This window comes from Strix aluco, chromosome 2, assembly GCF_031877795.1.
Source record: "Strix aluco isolate bStrAlu1 chromosome 2, bStrAlu1.hap1, whole genome shotgun sequence".
Lineage (NCBI taxonomy): Eukaryota > Metazoa > Chordata > Aves > Strigiformes > Strigidae > Strix > Strix aluco.
Window position 1 is genome coordinate 137,444,012 of NC_133932.1, and position 17,869 is coordinate 137,461,880.

A 17,869-nucleotide genomic window follows, 5' to 3' on the forward strand; every position below is an offset into this window, starting at 1 on the left:
GGGGCTCTGCCCACCCTGTGATGTCACAAAGGGGGGTCCGCCCGCCTGCCCCAATATAGAAGGCCACAGTCGCACTGGGCCTCAGTCATGGCACGTGGCAAGGGGCCCACCCTGGCCCAGAGGCTCCCGCTACTGATGCTCAACCTGCTTGCTCGTCCTGAGCAATACTGTGTCGAGGGCCAAGAGCTTCTGGGTAGGTGACGCTGCACCGCACTGTGCTGGGGGGGTGGGATGCTGTGGGGTGGTGGTGGGGGCTGTGGTGTGGGCCTGAGAGCTGCTCCCGTCTCACCCAGCTCTTGGGGTCCTGCAGGGGATGAGGAAAAAGGAGAAACGTTGCAGAAGGAGAGCGAAAGCCCAGAGGCAGAAGCCAAGTGCTGAGCGGTCGCGGCCCCGAGCACCCTGCAAACAGCCGACACCCCACGGCAGGCCTGAGCAAACTCCATCTCCTTCCTGGGCGGCTTCTCCACCAACAAAGAGAGGAATGAAGGAGCCCGCACCGACCCTGGAGACATGGTGAGTGCCGGGGGAGACCCCAGATCCTGTCCCAGCCCCTCAGCCCGTGCCCTGCCTGTCCTGCCAGAGGGGCCGGTGGGGTGCAGCAGGTTCACTTCCCTCTGCTCCTCTGCAGTGCCATCGCGAAGGCGCCAAGCACGGGCGACCTGTGGCAGCGGCTACCCAGGAGGATGTACTCCTCAAGCCCCCCCTTGATGTCCAGCTCCATTTCCTTGGACAGCTTCTTCTGTGTCCCACCCAGGCAGCGCTTGTATCTGCCGCATTGGATTCACTCCTCAACGAGTGGCTCCATTTCATCAGGGGACAGCTGCTTCTGCATCCCGGAGTGCCCCGAGGACAATCGGGCTGGTCGCAACAGCGGGCGGCGATGAGACCCTCCCCAAGGAGGGCATCCAGCCCCCCACCTGCAGGGACGTGGAGGCGAAGCTGCTGCGGCCAGGAGCCAAAATGTGGCTCAATGGGCAGAGAGTGGAGCTGCCACGGGGGCTCCTGGACACAGACGAGGCTGTGGATTGGGACAAGATCAGCAGGAACAACGTGGCACCGGACAGGAGTGCCCGGCTCTGGAGGTGTAGTCAGGATAGGGTTAAGTTTCCCTAGCAGTGCGGGGGACCTCTATCCCGGCTATTCATACACCATGCGGATGTGACATCCTGGCGCGAGAGAGCGGAGCGCGTGGTTTTGTACAACCCATCCTCTCACTGCTGTATTGGTAGATATTTTGCTCTGTTCATTGTTATCACTATTACTTTTATGTTGCTGTTGCACTGTCGTATTAAACCTCTCCTTACCTCAGCCTCGGGGCTTTGTATTTCACTCCCTTTTTGGGGGAAGAGCGTGGCCGCGTGGTCTCAGACCCCGGCAGGGGCTAAACCACCACAGTGTCTCAAGGCCTGCTGGTAACAGTGCTTACAGTCCTGCTGCTGCTGCTGCTTCCCCAAGCCCCCGAGGTGACAACGCTGGTCCCAGAGGAGCAACGGGCACCCCAGAGACAGCAGACGGGGGTGTAAGGCTGGGAACCTCCCTGATATCATAAAAAATTAAAATGATCTTTTCTCCATCCCTGGTGCCGTGGTTCTTCCACCCAGACCTTGACGCGTCTTCTCCCCGTCCCTTTGCCAAACCTCCCCTTTGGGTCCCTTGCTGACCCCCCCCTCCTCTGCCGGGTCTCCCCCAGGTCCTGGCTCCCAGCTCCCCCGGGGCTTCGTCCCCTTGGTCCGGCCCCGCGTCCGTAAGCACCACGAGGGGGACGTTTGCTTGGCCCAGAGCTGCTCCTGCCAGAGCAGGCAGGGACTGTGCCTGCCTGCGCCCTGCCTCCTGACCCCCTCTGCGGGTCAGGGGCCGACCCCCTGCTATGCCCTCACCAGCTATATGCCCCCAGGTACCATGCAGCGGAGCGTCTCTCTGGCTGGGCAGGGCAGCAGATGCTGGGGGGACACGGAGCGGGGCCAGACAGGGACCGGCACCCCCGGGAGCAGCAGCTAGAACTCGGGGTGCCACAGGGCTTTGTTTTGGGGGATGGGAAACCCCCCTGAGCTGCACCAATCCTCGCGGGAAATGCTCTGCCCACTCCCCCCCCCCCCCCCCCCCCCCCCCCCCCCCCCCCCCCCCCCCCCGCTGCAGAGCTCCAGATGGCGCCACAAGGGCTGGGCACAGCCCCATTCATGGAAGGATCCCGCCAGCCCTCAGGGCAGTGACACCCCGCAACCTCCCCAGCCCTCCGGCAGGAGAGGGAGGACACAGTCCAGGGTTTATTTGGTTTTTGTTGGGTTTCTTGGGTGGGACGTGGAATGGGATGATGTGGCCCTGGCTGGGGTGGCGGTCCCGCTGTCAGGTTCCTCTTGCCTGGTGCTGGTGGAGCTCCCACCCTGCAGCTATGGGGGGGCCAGGGACGAGCCACTCTCGTGGGACACCCATGGCCACCATCGTCCCCAGAGCGGGCGGGGGGGTTGTGGGCAGTGGGTGCATCAGGGTGATGCGTCCAGGGGGCCGTCAGGCAGCTTGGCCCAGGACCAGCACGCTCATGAGGAAGACCATGAGGAAGAAGACCCACATGAAGAAGCGGTCCATCACCTTGGCCACCTTCTTCCACTCGCCGGTCCGGCGCTGGGCGGCTCGGTGGCGTCGGAAGCAGCCGGCAATGTAGCCAACGTTCCTCAGCAGCCCATCGTGGTGGCACAGGCAGCGGTCCCGGGGACAACCTCTGGCCTCAGCACCCACTTCCCCCTCGCCAGGGCTCTCCCCCAGCCCTGCAGCGTCCCCTCCGTCTGCCCGCTCGCCCAGAGCCCGCCGGGGGCTCTTGCAGCTCTCGCCCACCTCGTAGACACAGCAGAGCCGGGCCATGTGGTGCAGGATGAGCCGCCTGGCCCAGGGGGGCACGGGCCGGGCCCCCGGGCCGCAGTGGTGGACGTTCATGATGAAGATTGTCAACGCGGTTGAGGCCGTGATCATGGTCATGGTGGCGATGTAGTACTTCCCTGCGTGGGCAACGGACAGGGATGCTGCGAAGGGGTAGAGACCCCCACCCTCCCCTCCCCACGCCGCAGCCACCCTCGCATGGGTGCTGCCCATCCATCCCCTCGTGGGTCCCATGGGAGGGTTCTGGGTGCTGTCGAGGCTCACCGATGAGCGGGACGCTCTCCGAGGGCGGCATGCTCTCTGCCACCAACAGCTGGAAGACGGTGAGGGCCAGCAACACCGTCACCCCCAGTGAGACCTTCTCCCCCGAGTCGGCTGGCAGGTAGAAGCCGAGCGGCGCCAGGAAGGAGACCATGATGCAGGGCAGGAGCAGGTTGAAGATGTAGAAGGAGGCGCGGCGGCGGAGGAGCAGGGTGTAGGTGACATCAGGGTAGGGCTCGGAGCAGCAGCCGTAGGTGATGACGTTCCTCGTGGCCGGCATGCCCAGCACCTCCCACTCCACGTTCTCCACGAAATCCGTCAGGTCCGCGGTGTCCAGGCGGTTGTGGAGGTCAATCTGGTTCCCGTTGTAGGTCCAGGAGCCGAAGGTGAGGCGGCAGCGCTGCCCGTCAAAGGGGAAGTAGGAGACGTCCACCTTGCAGGAGCTCTTGGTGATGGCAGGCGAGTCCCACATGATGAGCCCGTCAGAGCGCAGCACCACGTTGGTCTCCATTGAGCCACCGAAGCGGTCGTCAGCGCTGGGGGAGGGACGGCCGTAGGGCCGGGATGGCCCCGAGCCCCACGTGGGCCAGGGCTTTGCAGGGCCAAGCGCCTGCCCCCAACGCTGTGTCCCCTCCCTGCATCACCCTGCCCCCCAAAGTGTGGGCTCGGTGGTGCTGGCCCCCCCCACCCTCATCACCCACACTGGGACCCGCCCCGTGCAGCCCCAAGGTTGGAAATACCTCCCGTGCAGCCCCTCCCCAGTCCCAGCCTGAGCCCTCCCAGCTCCGGGAGCCGTTGGGGGCGGGAGGGGGTGGGGGGTCCAGCACAACCCACTTGTTGTAGAGGATGATGTCCGGCCGCCAGACGTAGCTGCTGGGGATGCGGATGCTGTCGATGCCGCCGTAGGTGTCCTTGTCCCAGGCGAGGTGGGCGTCCAGCCAGGCCTGGCGGACCCACAGGTAGGTGGTGAGGACCTGGTTCCTCTCGTCCTGCCGAGGGCAGCGGGTGGGTGCAGGGGACAGACCCTGGTGCCACCCACACCCCCCCGTCAGTCCCCAACACTCTGCGAGGGTTCTGGAGGGGCTGAGCTGCCTTCAAGGGTGCTGCTTTTGGGGTGGGGGTGGAGAGATCTGAGTCACAGAATCCCAGAACCACCAAGGCTGGAAAAGCCCTTGAAGCTCCTCCAGTCCAACCATGAACCTCACCCTGACCGTTCCCAACTCCACCAGATCCCTCAGCGCTGGGTCAGCCCGACTCTTCAACCCCTCCAGGGACGGGGACTCCCCCCCTGCCCTGGGCAGCCCATTCCAACGCCCAACAACCCCTTCTGCAAAGAAATCCTTCCTAAGAGCCAGTCTGACCCTGCCCTGGCGCAGCTTGAGGCCATTCCCTCTTGGCCTGCCGCTGGGTCCTTGGCTCAAGAGACTCATCCCCCCTCTCTGCACCCTCCTCTCAGGGAGTTGGAGAGGGCCATGAGGTCTCCCCTCAGCCTCCTCTTCTCCAGACTAAACCCCCCAGTTCCCTCATGCAAGCCCACGCTGCAGGGGGGCTCTGCTGGTTTTGGGGGGGCCTGAGCTGTCTTCAAGTGGTCTGAGCTGACCCGAGGGGAGCTGGGCTGGTTTTGAGGGGTCCTGGCTAGTTTCGAGGGATGAGCAGGACCCGCTGTGGGAGAGCAGAGCCCCGCTAAGCCATGGCCAGGTGTGTGACGGGGAGGGTCCCAGTTTGGCCGAACTGGGCCGCCAGTGCCAGTGGCACTCACCATGTCGATGATCTGGGAGAGGGTGACCTGGAGGGTGACGTTGAGCGCCCGCTCTGTATCCTCCACGGGCCGCAGGGCGCTGGAGTAGTTGGCAAAGAGGTCGTGGAGCAGCTTGTAGGCGAATCTGCCCTGAGCCCCCTGGCAGCCTGCAGGGACCCAGAGCGGGGCTGGAGGGGCTGCAGCTGAGGGTGCAGCCAGACCCCTCCCTAGAGACCCCCAGGAACCAGCTGAGCGGGGTTAGGGGAGCATGCGGGGACCCCCGTCCCTCCTCGCCACCAGCCCGAGCTCCCCAACCCCTCCGACCCCGTCCCCCACTCAGGGCTGCCCGATGTGCGGGGCTGCCGCTGCTCGCAGGGCTCGGGGGACCCTCTCCCCGGGCCCAGGGTGAGGGGGGGCGGTCAGCACCCCTCGCCACCCCCTCCGCCGCTTACCCGGGGCCAGGAGGCAGCCGGCGAGGCAGAGGGTGAGCAGAGGGCCAGCTCCGGGCTTCATCCCGCCGCGCTCCCGCCCCGTGCAGATCTCGGGGGACACGGGGGGGGCCGTGCTGCCTGCGAGCGCCAGGGTGACGTCAGGGCTGGGACACGGCGGGGGGGGACAGGGCCCCCCCCAGGGACCGACGGTCTCGGTGCAGCGAGCCCTGTGGTGGTGGAGGTGGTGGTGGGGGGGAGGATGGAGGGTCTCCAGCTGGGACCTGGCAGGGGGCGGGGACGGGGTTTGGGTGGTGACAAGGACCGTGCCGTGGGCTGGAGCAGGCAGGGACGAGGTCGCTCCTCGCCGCGTTGTTGGAGCTTCTGCCTGCCTGGAGCCGCCAGCGGCTTCGTGCTCTGGAAACCACCGTCTCCAGGTGCCTCAGGGCTTGGGGGGCTGCAGGGTTTGGGGGTTGCTCCCCACGATCCTGGCTCAGAGCAAGCTGGAAAAGGAAACCTCAGGGTGGAAATCAGGGAGACGTGGGGGGCGCTGAAGCCTACTGAGGCCTTGGCAGGGGGTGGTGGGAAGAGCTGAGGGCGGATGCTGTGGGGCCCAGGGCGGAGGGACCGTGGTGCCGGACATCCCGGTCTCCGGTCTCAGTTAAAGAGCAAGGAAAGGGAAGATTATTCCCATTGTGGACAAATCCTGGGAGGTTAAGGGACATGACCCAGGAGACGAAGCAGCAAGTGGCAGAGGTCCCTGCCGCAGGGGTGCAGAAGCGTCTCCCCAGCTCCGACCGTGGGAGAGGCCACTGACTCCCGCTCCCCCCCGGCCCCTCCCTGGCACCTTTCCCACACTGATCCCTGGCAGCAGATGCCAAGCAAGGCGCTGATAGGTTTTAAGGCTGGAGGTTTTGTTTCCAGGTGGTGAATTATTGATCCCCGGCCCCGTGTCCCAGCCTCGGCTCAGGGCAGCAGCTGGGTTTGCAGAGACGCAATTAGGGTAATGGAAGAGGCGCAGCCGGGCTGCCCTGGCTCCCCGCACCGCGCCGCACGCCCGGGGCCACCTACTGCTGCTGCTTCGTGCCCCTCACTGGGGGGCAGGACCCCCCCAGCCCCCTCTCCAGAAGCGAGGGCCGGGCACCCGCTGTCGCCCCACCTTGGGGTGTGGATTTGTGCCCAGCCCAGGATAATCGTCTGTGGTTTATTTAACCCATTTCTGGACACCACCCCCCACCAGTTTTCAGCCTGAAGCCGTTCTGTGTTGCACAGAAAAGTGCTTCTCACCCTTTGCCATGAAGCTGGACCCCAGCTCACCCCTCCCCTTTCCAGAAATCCCTGTTCCAAGCCACGACCATCCCCTCTCAGCACCCCCCCGGCCTCCACCCCCTCCTCTCCCTCACACCACAGGAGGTGCCCAGCACCAGGCTGGGGCTCCCCACAAGCTCCCCCCCTCCTTCTCCGCTTTTCTTCCTGCTGTTCCCACTTTCTTCCACAGCTCCAAAGGAAGCTTCCCTGGGTGCCGCAGCCTTCCCAAAGGGTCTTCCTGGCTCAGCCCATCCTTTAAGTCTGCTTAAACCCAGTCTAACCAGTAAGAGCCACGAGACACAGCCACGGGGCTCCCAACCAGAAATCCTGCGTAAAAAGCAAAGGAAACAGTGAGAATACTATAAACATTTTATTTATTGTTTTCAAAAAGACAGGAAAATAATCTAGATCATTTATTTATATTTTTTTTTTAATAAAAACCTTTATATAACCCTCATGCATCAAGACCTTCGGTGAGCCAACACAAAGCAGCACCAGGCGGGCTGGAAGCCGCTGGCTACTGCGAGCCGTGGCAGGAGGGGCCGCTGCAGTAACCCTGAAATCAGAGCAGACCGACAGACAGGTTTGGTTTTGTGTCTTTTTTTTTTCTTCTTCTTCTTCCAAAAATAGTCGGTTTCTAAACAGAGCAAGAGTAGAGGCTGGACACAGCGGAGCACAGGGAGGCGGCTGGGGGGTCACGGGCAGGATGGTCCTGGGGGGGACAGCGGCTCTGCTTGATGTCAACGGAGTTGGGGGGGTGTGTGATCACTTTTGGTGGTTTTTTTTTTTCCCCCACTTTCGGCGCAGAATTTGCCCCCTCCCAGCAGAAACCCGGAGCCCCAGAGCGCAGCAGGGCCAGCGGGGAGGGTGTCACCTGCCCCGAGGAGCTTCGCTTCAGGAGACAGAGAAGCAAAACGCCGCAGCGGGCTCCCCACTTACCAAGATGAAAAGACGCTTCCGAAAGGGGTTTTTTTCCCTCCCTCCCCACACCCCCCCCAGCACATTTTCACCACAAAGCCCTGCTCAAAGCCCACTCGTGGTCAGGTGGGGTGCGCGGTGAGGGGGGATCTGCCCATGGAACCATCCCAGAATTCATTGAAATGTCCTCGGCGCCGCCACCGCGGGAGGGGAAGGACCTGCCCCCTCCCCAGGTAGCAGCTCTGGGCAGGCAGGATGGGCAGGATGGGCTTTCTCGGTTCTAGAAAGCGCTGGGTGGGGCACGGCGCCAGGCAGGAAGGTCCAACGTGTCTCACCGCTCCCCCAGGTTACACAAAAAAAAAAAATCCTGCGTCAGCCCACGGAATAAATTTTTTTTTTTTAAAAAACTTCAACAGAAAAACCTGTGCGGCCAGAGAGGTGGTTCGTCCTCCAGACAAGGGAAAGGGTTAACGAAGGGTGGAAAAAAAACCAAAACCTGTCCCTCGGTGGAAGGATGGGCGCTCAGTGCGTGATCAGCTCGCGCAGGTAGGACTGGGTGAGGCCGCGCAGCTCCTCCAAGGCGTAGTCCTCGGGCATGGGCAAGCGCCCGATGTGGGGGGCCAGCAGGCGCAGGGGCACGCGCTGGGGGTCGGGGGTGGCCTCGGCCAGGGGCTGCAGGCTCAGCACCACGCGCAGCAGGTTGGCCACGCGCTTGGCCATGTCTGCGGGGAGAGAAAGGAGAAAAGGGAGCGTCGGCGGCGGCACAGCTCGGTTTCGGGTACGGCAGGATCGGGGGTGAATTCAGCAGTGATTCAAGGGGAAAGTCGAGCACAGGAGTGAGCGTGGCAGGACTTTTTTTCATTTATCACAGAATTTGGGGTGAATTTGGCAGCAATTCAAGAGGAAATTCCGCAGGAGTGAGTGTGGCAGGATTTTTTTTTTTGCAGAATTTGGGGTGAATTTAGCAGCGATTCAAGGGGAAATTCCGCAAGAGCGAGGACAGGAGCTCACCTGGCAGAATTCTTTTTCATTTTTCACAAAATTTGGGGTGAATTTATCAGCAATTCAAGAGGAAGTTTCTTGGGAGCAAGCGCAGGAGCGAGCGTGGCAGGATTTATTTTTTTGCAGTATTTGGGGTTCATTTAGCAGCGATTCAAGGGGAAATTCAACCGGAGCCAGCACAGGAGCTCACCTGGCAGAATTTTTTTTTGTTTACTGCAGAATTTGGGGTGAATTTAGCAGCAATTCAAGGGGAAATTCCACAGGAGCGAGCGCAGGAGCAAGGATGGCAGCTCGCCTGGCAGGATTCTTTTTTCACTTTTCACAGAATTTGGGGTGAATTTAGGAGCAATTCAAAGGGAAATTTCTTGGGAGCAAGCACAGGAGTGAGTGTGGCAGGATTTTTTTTGTTTTTCACAGAAATTGGAGTGAGTTTATCAGCGATTCAAGGGGAAATTCCTCGGGAGCAAGGACAGGAGCTTGCCTGGCAGAGCTGCAGGCAGGGTAAGTACTGGAGCAGCCCCCGGCTCACCTCCCCACCCACAGCCTCCCCATCCCACAGGCTGAGGAACAGCCACACCGACAGCCCGCAGGGGCGGGGTGAGGCTGTAAAACCAGCGTCCCCAGGGGGCTGCTGGCTATCAGTGTCCCCGTGTCACCGTACCCGACTGAGCCAGGCGGTCCTTGGCGCTGTGGCACTGGATCTGCTCTATCCTGTTGCACAGCGACGTCACTTTGGTATGTAACCGCTCCAGCTCGTAGGTGGAACAATCCAGCTGGAAGCAAAGAAGAAAAATCAGCCTCCGCGTCACCCAAAGGTTCAGCAGAACCGCCGGCGGACGGCCGAGCGTGCTCTAAACCAAATCCATCCAAGAGAAGGCGGTCTACACTAAAACCTGCTTAAAGTTACCACTTGGAGTGGGGGAAATGGGAATTCTGGAACTCAACTAGAGGGGACTGACAGGCAGACTCCCCGCTAACTAGCTAGTTAACCGCTGATCGTGTTTCTTCTCCTTCACTAACCCGTCATGCTCCAGAGAGCCCATCTGCAGGACAGAGCCCACACCTGATCTGGACAGCATCACCAAACCTCTGTCTTTTCAGAGATGCACCATATTCTGTTTGCCAGCGTCTGCCAAAGGGAAACGCCAAAGGGCACTGAGCAGCGAGTAAAAGGTTGTTCCAAAAGCGAGACTCCCTGTGAGCTTCCAAACTGTAGGGAAAAAAAACAACCCACAACTGTTTTAGTTTGTTACCTGCTGAATCCTATCGAGCATCTCAATAACACGGATGTAATCCAGGTAGACCAGCCCTGCCACCTCCCAGTCCTGGATGAGTGCACTACGCTCTGGAAGAGCAAGATCTTCCAGGAATCCTTTCAGGTACTTGTAGTTTTCATTAATAATAGCATCTAGAGAGAACAAGCACATCAGTAACAGAGCAGAAAAGTTTCTTACAAGTCATTGTTAAAGAAAAAGCAACCGAGGGACTACACTCTCGGGTAGTTTTGTAACTCCCTGACCCCACCAGTGTAAGGGCACCCCATTCCCTGGAGCAGGGGCACCCACAGGATGGGGGCTGCGAGAACGCCACTGCTGCCCTCGCTCCCTGAGGCACCTCTGGCCCAGGAAGGGGGATGTGCAGAGGCTGAGCCCTTCTCATGCGGCTGCAGTGAAGAACCATCACAGAATCCCAGAATCATGGAGGTTGGAAAAGCCCTTGAAGCTCCTCCAGTCCAACCATGAACCTCACCCTGACCGTTCCCAACTCCACCAGATCCCTCAGCGCTGGGTCAGCCCGACTCTTCAACCCCTCCAGGGATGGGGACTCCCCCCCTGCCCTGGGCAGCCCATTCCAACGCCCAACAACCCCTTCTGCAAAGAAATCCTTCCGAAGAGCCAGTCTGACCCTGCCCTGGCGCAGCTTGAGGCCATTCCCTCTTGGCCTGCCGCTGGTTCCTTGGCTCAAGAGACTCATCCCCCCTCTCTGCACCCTCCTCTCAGGGAGTTATCACGCCAGGCAGCAAGCAAGAGCTGTTGTGGAACAGCCAGCCACTCTAACCCCCTTGCTAGCAGCACAGCCCTACCCCTTCCTGTCACCAAACACCCAGCGACATCTGCTCTGGCTGCAGCTGTGTGCGCCGTTCGGAGGAGAATAAAACAAATCAGGAGAGCAGACTCACCTGAGGCTAAGTGCCTGACAACCAGCTTGTGACACTGGTTCCAGTGCCCAGCCTTGAACAAGAAGAGGGCTTCTTTATGCTTGTCACCCTCCATCCTCGCTCGAACCGCCTTTGCTTCATGAATCCACTCCGGGGGGACGCAGAGCCTTTGCGTCAGGAACGTCTCCTTGGCCCAGGACTCGGGGGTCTCGGCGAGCGCGCAGTGCCGGTTTAGGAGCTCCCGCACTGCTTTCTCCCGTGTGCTGGGGAAGAGAGGACGAGGCGTTACCCCAGCAAGCAATCCTTCACATCCCTCCATCAGAAGACACTTCGATACCAGCAGCTGAGGGCTGCACTGTATTTTTTGGCCACGGGGGAGGCACGGGCGTAGCAAGCGCCAGCCTCGCCATGCCGCCAACAGCCCTACTGTAGGACGTTAAGGAAAGCTCTAAAATCAGCTGAATTCCTTCAGTACAGGTTAACCACTAAGAAAACCCATCACCAGTGTTCTGTAAGATCTTAAATATTCTAAGCTTAAAAACATCTAAGTATAAGCCAGGCCCCTAGAAGCAATATACAGGCTCTACTTGAAGTTATCGGTTGGAAAAAATTCTATTTCCATGTGTTAATGGTGGCTGTCAACATTAACAGCAGGAGACACCTCTGCACAGAAGATGTACGATTCACAAGTTTAAAACAACTCTTTGTGAAGTCTGTATTTCACAACAGAAGCCGAATGCGCGTTTTGGCGATTCCCAAGCTTTCCTCTCAAACACACTTCCATCTGTTCAGCTCCAGTGGGAACACTGACGATATTTTGCTTTAATGATGTTTTCAGGACACGTTCCTGAACGTGGCGAGCTCACTGAGCCGGAGACGAGCCACGCGGCCACCGGGTATCAAAACGACGAGGAGATCTGCTTCTGTGGCACAGTTCAGGAGTTACAGTCATTCATTACAATACAACCCGATTCAACATCTACCAAGACATTTAACTAAGCAGAATTATTCATGCCCCTTTGTAATCCTAGCACACAATTTTCACTCATGGCATGAAGTTCTCCAGCCACGCAGTTCCAATTCAAGGTGAGAGAAGCCGTGACAGTTACGGTCTACGCAGCAGGTCCATAAAGCAGCAATCGCATTATTTTCAAGGAAAATACAATCTTTTACTCACTGCGTGTGAGGCTCGTGCAGCAGTATAAAGACAGCCCATTCCCAAAGGCCTTCGCTCTCCAGCTGGGCGGCGTAGCTGGCGTTGAGCACGCCCTGACTCTGCTTGAAGAGATGGGTGTAATTCAGGGCCCTGAGCACCTCCCACAGGTGCCAGCTGAGGCGATAGTCCAGAGGGTCAGACGTTATGCTCCTGGGATCGAGCAGCTGGTCAAGATCATAGTGCCTGTAGGGAAAGAGATTTGTAACAGAAAGAGCTAATTGTGTCCACATAAAATCAGAAATCGGTGCTGCTTAGCTCTTGCCCTTCACCCACCTCCAGTTATTCCATGTATGTGATTTATGTGGGGTTTTGGGTTTTTTTGTTTGCTTGGTTGTTTTAAAAAGATAGGAGTAACTGCTAAAATCCTTTTGCTCTTAGGTCTGCAGCCAGACTGTCACAATCTTTTCTTTTGTATGTGTTCTTCTTGCAGATTCCTCAGTGCCTCAAAGGCAACTACGGTGAAGCAAGATTACGGCGCTCTTCAGACACAGAAAACACGTAAGGAAATAAAACCACAAACACGCTCCAAAGCTTAAGTTTCATCATCTGTACCATTGCCAGCAGTGACAGCGTCACCATGAGTGTCCACACAAGGCAGATTTTTGGCTACTGCAAGTGGTTTGGTAAACACTGAAGCTGATTTCATGCCCCTGGATTGTGAATTCAACAAGTCACTGACTGATCAGGGCTTTTCTAAGTCGTCTTTGAACTATTTACCCATTTACCTGTCACTGTAGAGTTTTAACAAATGGAAACAGACGTCTCTCAAAGGTCTTCCTGCGTTATCGTCGTCTTCAGTTACACAACCAGAATCTTCTAGGTAAGGAGGCAGAGGACAGCAGGCGTATTTTTCACACTCCGGTGTGTTCTAAAGAAATAATTTGAAGAGCAAGTTTAAAGCCAGTGCTCTGGACAGATCTGAATCCCACCCAGCTCGGCAGGCTCAGCAGCACGCTTTCTGCTCCAACGTGGTGCATCCTACTGCACTGCAGTTAAAACTTACTAACATGAACCCTAAAAAGAAAAAAACTAAACCCAGAATGCTTCAGCAGGCTTCGTTTCATCCCCCACTGAGCTCTTGAAAGCTGCCACGTGGAGGTATAGTCAGCTCTCCCATACACACAGCATGTTTCCTGAATGATTTTACAGCTGGAAAACCATACGTGAGCCGAGGGATGGAAGCACAGCGCAGCCCTGCAAGCTCTCGCTCCCTCTGGGGCTAAGCAGAGCCTGGACAGCCCAAGCGAGCGGCACGGAACGCACCGAGTCGACAAGAACCGTTTTCCAGGGCGCTGAACTGCAGAACTATTGTCTTTCACACCACCTAACCACTCGGGGGTCACCAAAATCCTCTTGGGATTTTCACAGATCTGGGTTTGGAAGAGCATTCCGCATCCTGCTGATTTCCTTCTCAGCCCTCCTACGGAGAGTTCTGGAAACGAGCCGGAGCTGCTTTTCCTCCAGGAATTGAGGGGCGGCCTCACCAGTGCTGAGTCCAGGGGTAAGATCCCTTCCCTGTCCCTGCTGGCCACGCTAGTGCTGATACAAGCCAGGATGCCATTGGCCTTCTTGGCCACCTGGGCACACTGCTGGCTCATGTAAGTCGCTTCAAGTAAGTCGCTACTGGAACACCCTGAAGCACCCCTGAAGAGCAGGGCCCAAGCTGCTCAAGTGACCAGAATTACCAGCAAGTTCAACCCCAGTGCTTTACTCCCAATTCCAGCAGGGGAAGGAGCATTCCTATCAAACTGCGCTGCTGAAAAGCTCATCCTTAAAGCCAGGGACGGAATCTGATGCTACGACAACTGAAATAACAAACCCGTATGCAATTCCACGCTCGGCACCTCCGCAGCGATCCCTGGCTGCTCACAGAGGTCTCGGGGCAGCATGGGACAGTCGGTGGCACCGAGTAAGATCTCCCTTCACCCAGGCATGACCGACCTACCTGAAACGCTGACTCGTACATGGCAAGTGCTTTGGAAATGGAAGCTGTGGGAGGAAGCAGGTACCAGAGGTGGACAGCCATGCAACGCTTCCAGTCCAGCAGCGAGCACACGTTGACACTTACTCTCTCTGATAAATGCCACACCTGAAGAAACAAATCACCAAGTTTAGTTAAATTTATCACACGATACAACAGCGCAAGGTTATTTAATAAAACAGACAGGTCCTGTACACCTTTCCTGCTGCGTAGCACGTGCTGTGGTGGAGTGTTAGAGCTCGAGCGTGCTGCTGTCAGGAAGGGGAAGACAGAACAGCTGAGTGACAGAACTCACCGGCTTCCCAGCAAGCAGAGCGAAGATGCGCAGCCTCTCCTCCTGGATGAAGCAGTCCGCCTGCAGCCTGTGCCAGTCCACCAGCTGCATGGTGAGGAGGTCCCGGAGGGGCTGGCTACCGGCCAGCTGGGCCAGGAGCAGAGCGAGCCTGTGGTCGCCTGCACAGGAGACAGCAGAGTGTCAGGCAAATCCTCCCACCAAGCAGGGCCACAGCTACCTCCTCCCGAGTCGTGGGGCACCCTCCCATCAGCCTACAGCTGCACCACGGGGTTTTGTGCACAATTTCTTATCAAATAAAGCACTCATGCACCTACTAGAATGGGGATGGGGGGGGAAAGCAAAGGAATGGGAAGGACAGACTCCCCAAAGGACACAAATGAACAGAGAAGTTTTAAGATTTGAGGTGACATAAAAGACCAAGATGCAAGTAGCCATTAGGCTCTGGAAACGTACAGTTTTAAAACAAACATGAAGTAGCTTAACAGGAGCTCAATTAAGAATAACAGCCAATTAAAAACCATCCAAAGGAGACACAAAAAAAACAGTTCCAAATGCAACACAGCATCGCTTCCTAAGAGGAGAGCTGACAGGCAAGTGTGACTCAGGCAGGGAGCAGAGAGCCCCCACCTTAACCCCTGTCTGACGAGGGAAAACTCCACAGAGTGGTCGGTTACTATCGGCTCTCAAAGTTTAAATTCTCTTCATGTGTCTCCCTCTCCCAAAAAGCCGAGAGATTTAAGCATCTTACCTGACTGCTGCGCCAGCCTGCAAGCTTCACCGATTCTCTTCCCAGTAAGGCAGCTGAACACAGCCTCCACGTGATTGCCGTGGCGGGACAGAGAGACCTCCTCCTCAATCCGTGCCGCCGCCGTCTCCGACAGCCAGCGAGAGAAGGCTTTCCTGCGCTCCAGGGCCAGGATGTATTCGCTGGGCTCCTCCAAGCTGGCTTCTAACTCCTTCAAGTTCCCCCAAATCGCTTCACATAAAGTCCATGCCAAGCACCAGTGTTTCACAACAGCTGTCAGGACAGAGTCATCAGGAGGGGAAATGTACAGAAGAATATTTAGAGAGGACTCATGGAAGATTACGAGCGCAACCTTGTAGGATATCTTAAAGGATATCCCACAGTCACCAGTTGATGCGGGAAGTCAGCGAGCCCCCAGATGCCACCAACCATGTTTATGCTTTCAGAAAGAACGCTGAGGTACAGTCAGTTTTTCTGTTTTATTCCCACTTCACCGCTCAGATGCAACTTGGAATTCATCTGAACTCGGCAGTTTTCCAGATTATCCCCATTGTGAAACGAGTTATTCCATACTCACTCTCGGTCCCAGCGGGATCCTCGGCTGCCTTCCTAACCCAGTCAGCGTAGTTGTGGATGGCAGAAACTCCTGGGTTGGGCGCCAGGAGAGGACAGTGCTCATCCATATGGACAGTGCTGTGTTTCAGCTTTATCTCCAGAGGGATGAGGTACAGCTCTTTGCGTCGGTCCATCTTCCGTTGTTCTAAGCTCAGCTTCTCCACATGAACCTTGAAAGAGGATTCCGAGAGCCTGGAGAAAAAAAGATCATCAAAAAAGGTAGTCATGTTCTGAACTGTTCTCCACGCAAGTGAGCTGCAGCCATCACTGAGCGGCTGCATTGTGCAGCCTGTCCTAATTAACACCATGACAGTGTGATCCAAGGTCAACAGTGACATACGAAAAACCTGCCTATGCAGTCTGGGACTGAAAAAAATCAGACTTTGGCACATAAACCTCATTCCACCCAGTGCTTCAAGCTCTCAAAAGGCAATTAGCACACCTTACCACAGCCCAGCGCGTTTGTGAGAGTGCCTCAATCTGCCAGCAAACCAGGTATGCTGGAGAACATCGACCCAACAAGCCTTTTGGAAGACTGAAAGGGGAGAACATCTGTAGTTACGCTCCAGCCCAGTTCAGGTAGGAGTTCCACAGCCCAGAGAAGGCCCATGTGCTGCTTTACAGACAAGCAGAACTGAAGGTATCTGAGAATTCAGATGTTAAACAAGTAATTTCTTAGCTAAGGCAGATATCCTCAGGGAGAATCAGTGGCAGATTAGATGTTTCCTGGACAATTTTGAACTTTCTCTTTAACCTTTTGCTGGACGATGGTGCTATTGCCTTGTTAAGAAAATGACTACTCCGGTATTCCAGGTCTTTGAGATACAGATTTTTTGTAAAGTACCAACCTGAAGGAAATCTTCACAACTAACATAATCTTAGAATCACAGAATCATTCAGGTTGGAAAAGCCCCTCGGGATCATCAAGTCCAACCCTCAGCCCAACTCTACAAAGTTCTCCCCTACCCCACATCCCCCCACAGCTCATCCAAACGGCCCTTAAACACACCCAGGGATGGGGACTCCACCCCCTCCCTGGGCAGCCTATTCCACTCTCTGACCACTCTTGCTGGGAAACATTTTTTCCTCATGCCCAGTCTGAACCTCCCCTGTTGCAGTTTAAAGCCGTTCCCTCTTGTTCTGTCACTAATTCCCTGGGAGAAGAGACCAGCACCAACCTCTCTACAACGTCCTTTCAGGGAGCTGTAGAGAGTGATGAGGTCTCCCCTCACCTTCTCCTCCTCACACTGAACAGTCCCAGCTCCTTCAATCTCTCCTCACAGGATTTATTCTCCAGGCCCTTCCCCAGCTCGTTGCCCTCCTCTGCACTCGCTCCAGCCCCTCGAGATCTCTCTCGGATTGAGGTGCCCAAAACTGGACACAACACTCCAGGTGTGGCCTCACCAGTGCAGAGCACAGGGGGACTGTCACCTCCCTGCTTCTGCTGGTCACACATCTTGCACCACTTGTGCAAATCAGAAGGATTATCGACCTACAATTCTGTCAGAAATGGAGAGAGTATGTCAGAACCATCCCAAAGGAAACCACTACTCACGATTTTGGAACAACAGGCACTGGCAGGAATCCATATTCCACCGACTCACACTGAAGATCTTCCATTTCACTTGATCTACTCAGCCGATCTCCACAATTGACAAGAGTCCAGTTGGGTCCCCAACCGACACGAAACGAGCGCCCCATGAAGAGCGCCATGTCCATCAGCAGCTTCCCCTTTCTGTAGGTGATGGACTTCTCCAGGGGTACCAGCCCCTGCTGCCTGCGGACACCAACAGTTTTCATCTGTACCTCAGGCACCGCCGGTGGCACGGGGAACGCGGGCGCTAACGGAGAAATCGCCGACCAAGGGGCAGCGGGGGGGCTGCTCAAAGTCCTCGGTCCCTTCAAATCTTGCAGAGTAGCACTCGGTGACTGGAAAATGATGTTAGCAAATTTGGATTGCAGCAGCCCACCAACTAGAGGGAAGAAGCAGGAAGAACGTTTTAAGTGATGGGGGTAGTCACTTTTCAGTACGTTTCTGGTATTTCTAAGGTATTTCAGTACTTCTTGAGCAGCCAGGGAAAACATTTGCCGGTTTGTGATGGTAAGGCATAGCTAAGTGGGATTACTTGCAGTACCGAGAACTGCAAAGCCCACCGTGCACAGCCTGCTTTGCATTATCCAAACATAAGCATGTGGTATTACACCAAGAACAGTACAGCCTCACCCCAAAACCTGCAGTTTCCAAAGAAGGGACTAATTTAACAGATATTGGCATAGTTAAACCAGTGGAACAGAAGCATCTCATGGGGAAAGCAGATGCTGTTTGCTACTAA

The 17,869-nt window shown here is 56.7% G+C and overlaps 2 protein-coding genes across 5 annotated transcripts in view; both read right to left on the bottom strand.

Annotated features, from left to right (window-relative positions):
• Nucleotides 1–2,268: 2,268 nt before the first annotated feature.
• Nucleotides 2,269–5,941, bottom strand: LOC141920077 (neuronal acetylcholine receptor subunit alpha-10-like). Its single transcript, XM_074816760.1, has 7 exons — nt 5,860–5,941; nt 5,629–5,815; nt 5,323–5,582; nt 4,892–5,037; nt 3,967–4,121; nt 3,136–3,668; nt 2,269–2,990 (listed from the first exon to the last, which is right to left on the bottom strand). Exons 1-7 carry the CDS (start codon nt 5,939–5,941, stop codon nt 2,506–2,508), a joined length of 1,848 nt encoding a protein of 615 aa, XP_074672861.1. The 3' UTR covers nt 2,269–2,505.
• Nucleotides 5,942–6,954: 1,013 nt separating this feature from the next.
• Nucleotides 6,955–17,869, bottom strand: part of NUP98 (nucleoporin 98 and 96 precursor) — a 43,086-nt gene continuing 32,171 nt past the window's right edge. For 3 of the 4 annotated variants that reach the window (XM_074816604.1, XM_074816606.1, XM_074816605.1), the window contains 11 exons: nt 17,092–17,509; nt 15,499–15,728; nt 14,925–15,194; nt 14,177–14,334; nt 13,846–13,989; nt 12,626–12,768; nt 11,862–12,083; nt 10,706–10,947; nt 9,780–9,934; nt 9,188–9,299; nt 6,955–8,246 (listed from right to left, as the gene is read on the bottom strand). In XM_074816604.1, the coding sequence (XP_074672705.1) occupies nt 8,047–8,246; nt 9,188–9,299; nt 9,780–9,934; nt 10,706–10,947; nt 11,862–12,083; nt 12,626–12,768; nt 13,846–13,989; nt 14,177–14,334; nt 14,925–15,194; nt 15,499–15,728; nt 17,092–17,509 (2,294 nt within the window). In that variant the 3' untranslated portion in view covers nt 6,955–8,046. Of the gene's footprint in view, nt 8,247–9,187; nt 9,300–9,779; nt 9,935–10,705; nt 10,948–11,345; nt 11,608–11,861; nt 12,084–12,625; nt 12,769–13,845; nt 13,990–14,176; nt 14,335–14,924; nt 15,195–15,498; nt 15,729–17,091; nt 17,510–17,869 lie in introns of those variants that run through there. The other variant, XR_012622194.1, reaches the window with a different exon arrangement.

Excerpts from the sequence above, each read along its gene's own strand:
- LOC141920077 (XM_074816760.1), bottom strand. The coding sequence starts at position 5,941 with ATGTCCGGCACCACGGTCCCTCCGCCCTGGGCCCCACAGCATCCGCCC. Across the intron at positions 5,038-5,322 it reads CGGCTGCCTCCTGGCCCCGG|GCTGCCAGGGGGCTCAGGGC; the intron begins GTAAGCGGCGGA and ends GGGTCCCTGCAG. Across the intron at positions 4,122-4,891 it reads TCTCCCAGATCATCGACATG|GACGAGAGGAACCAGGTCCT; the intron begins GTGAGTGCCACT and ends TGCCCTCGGCAG.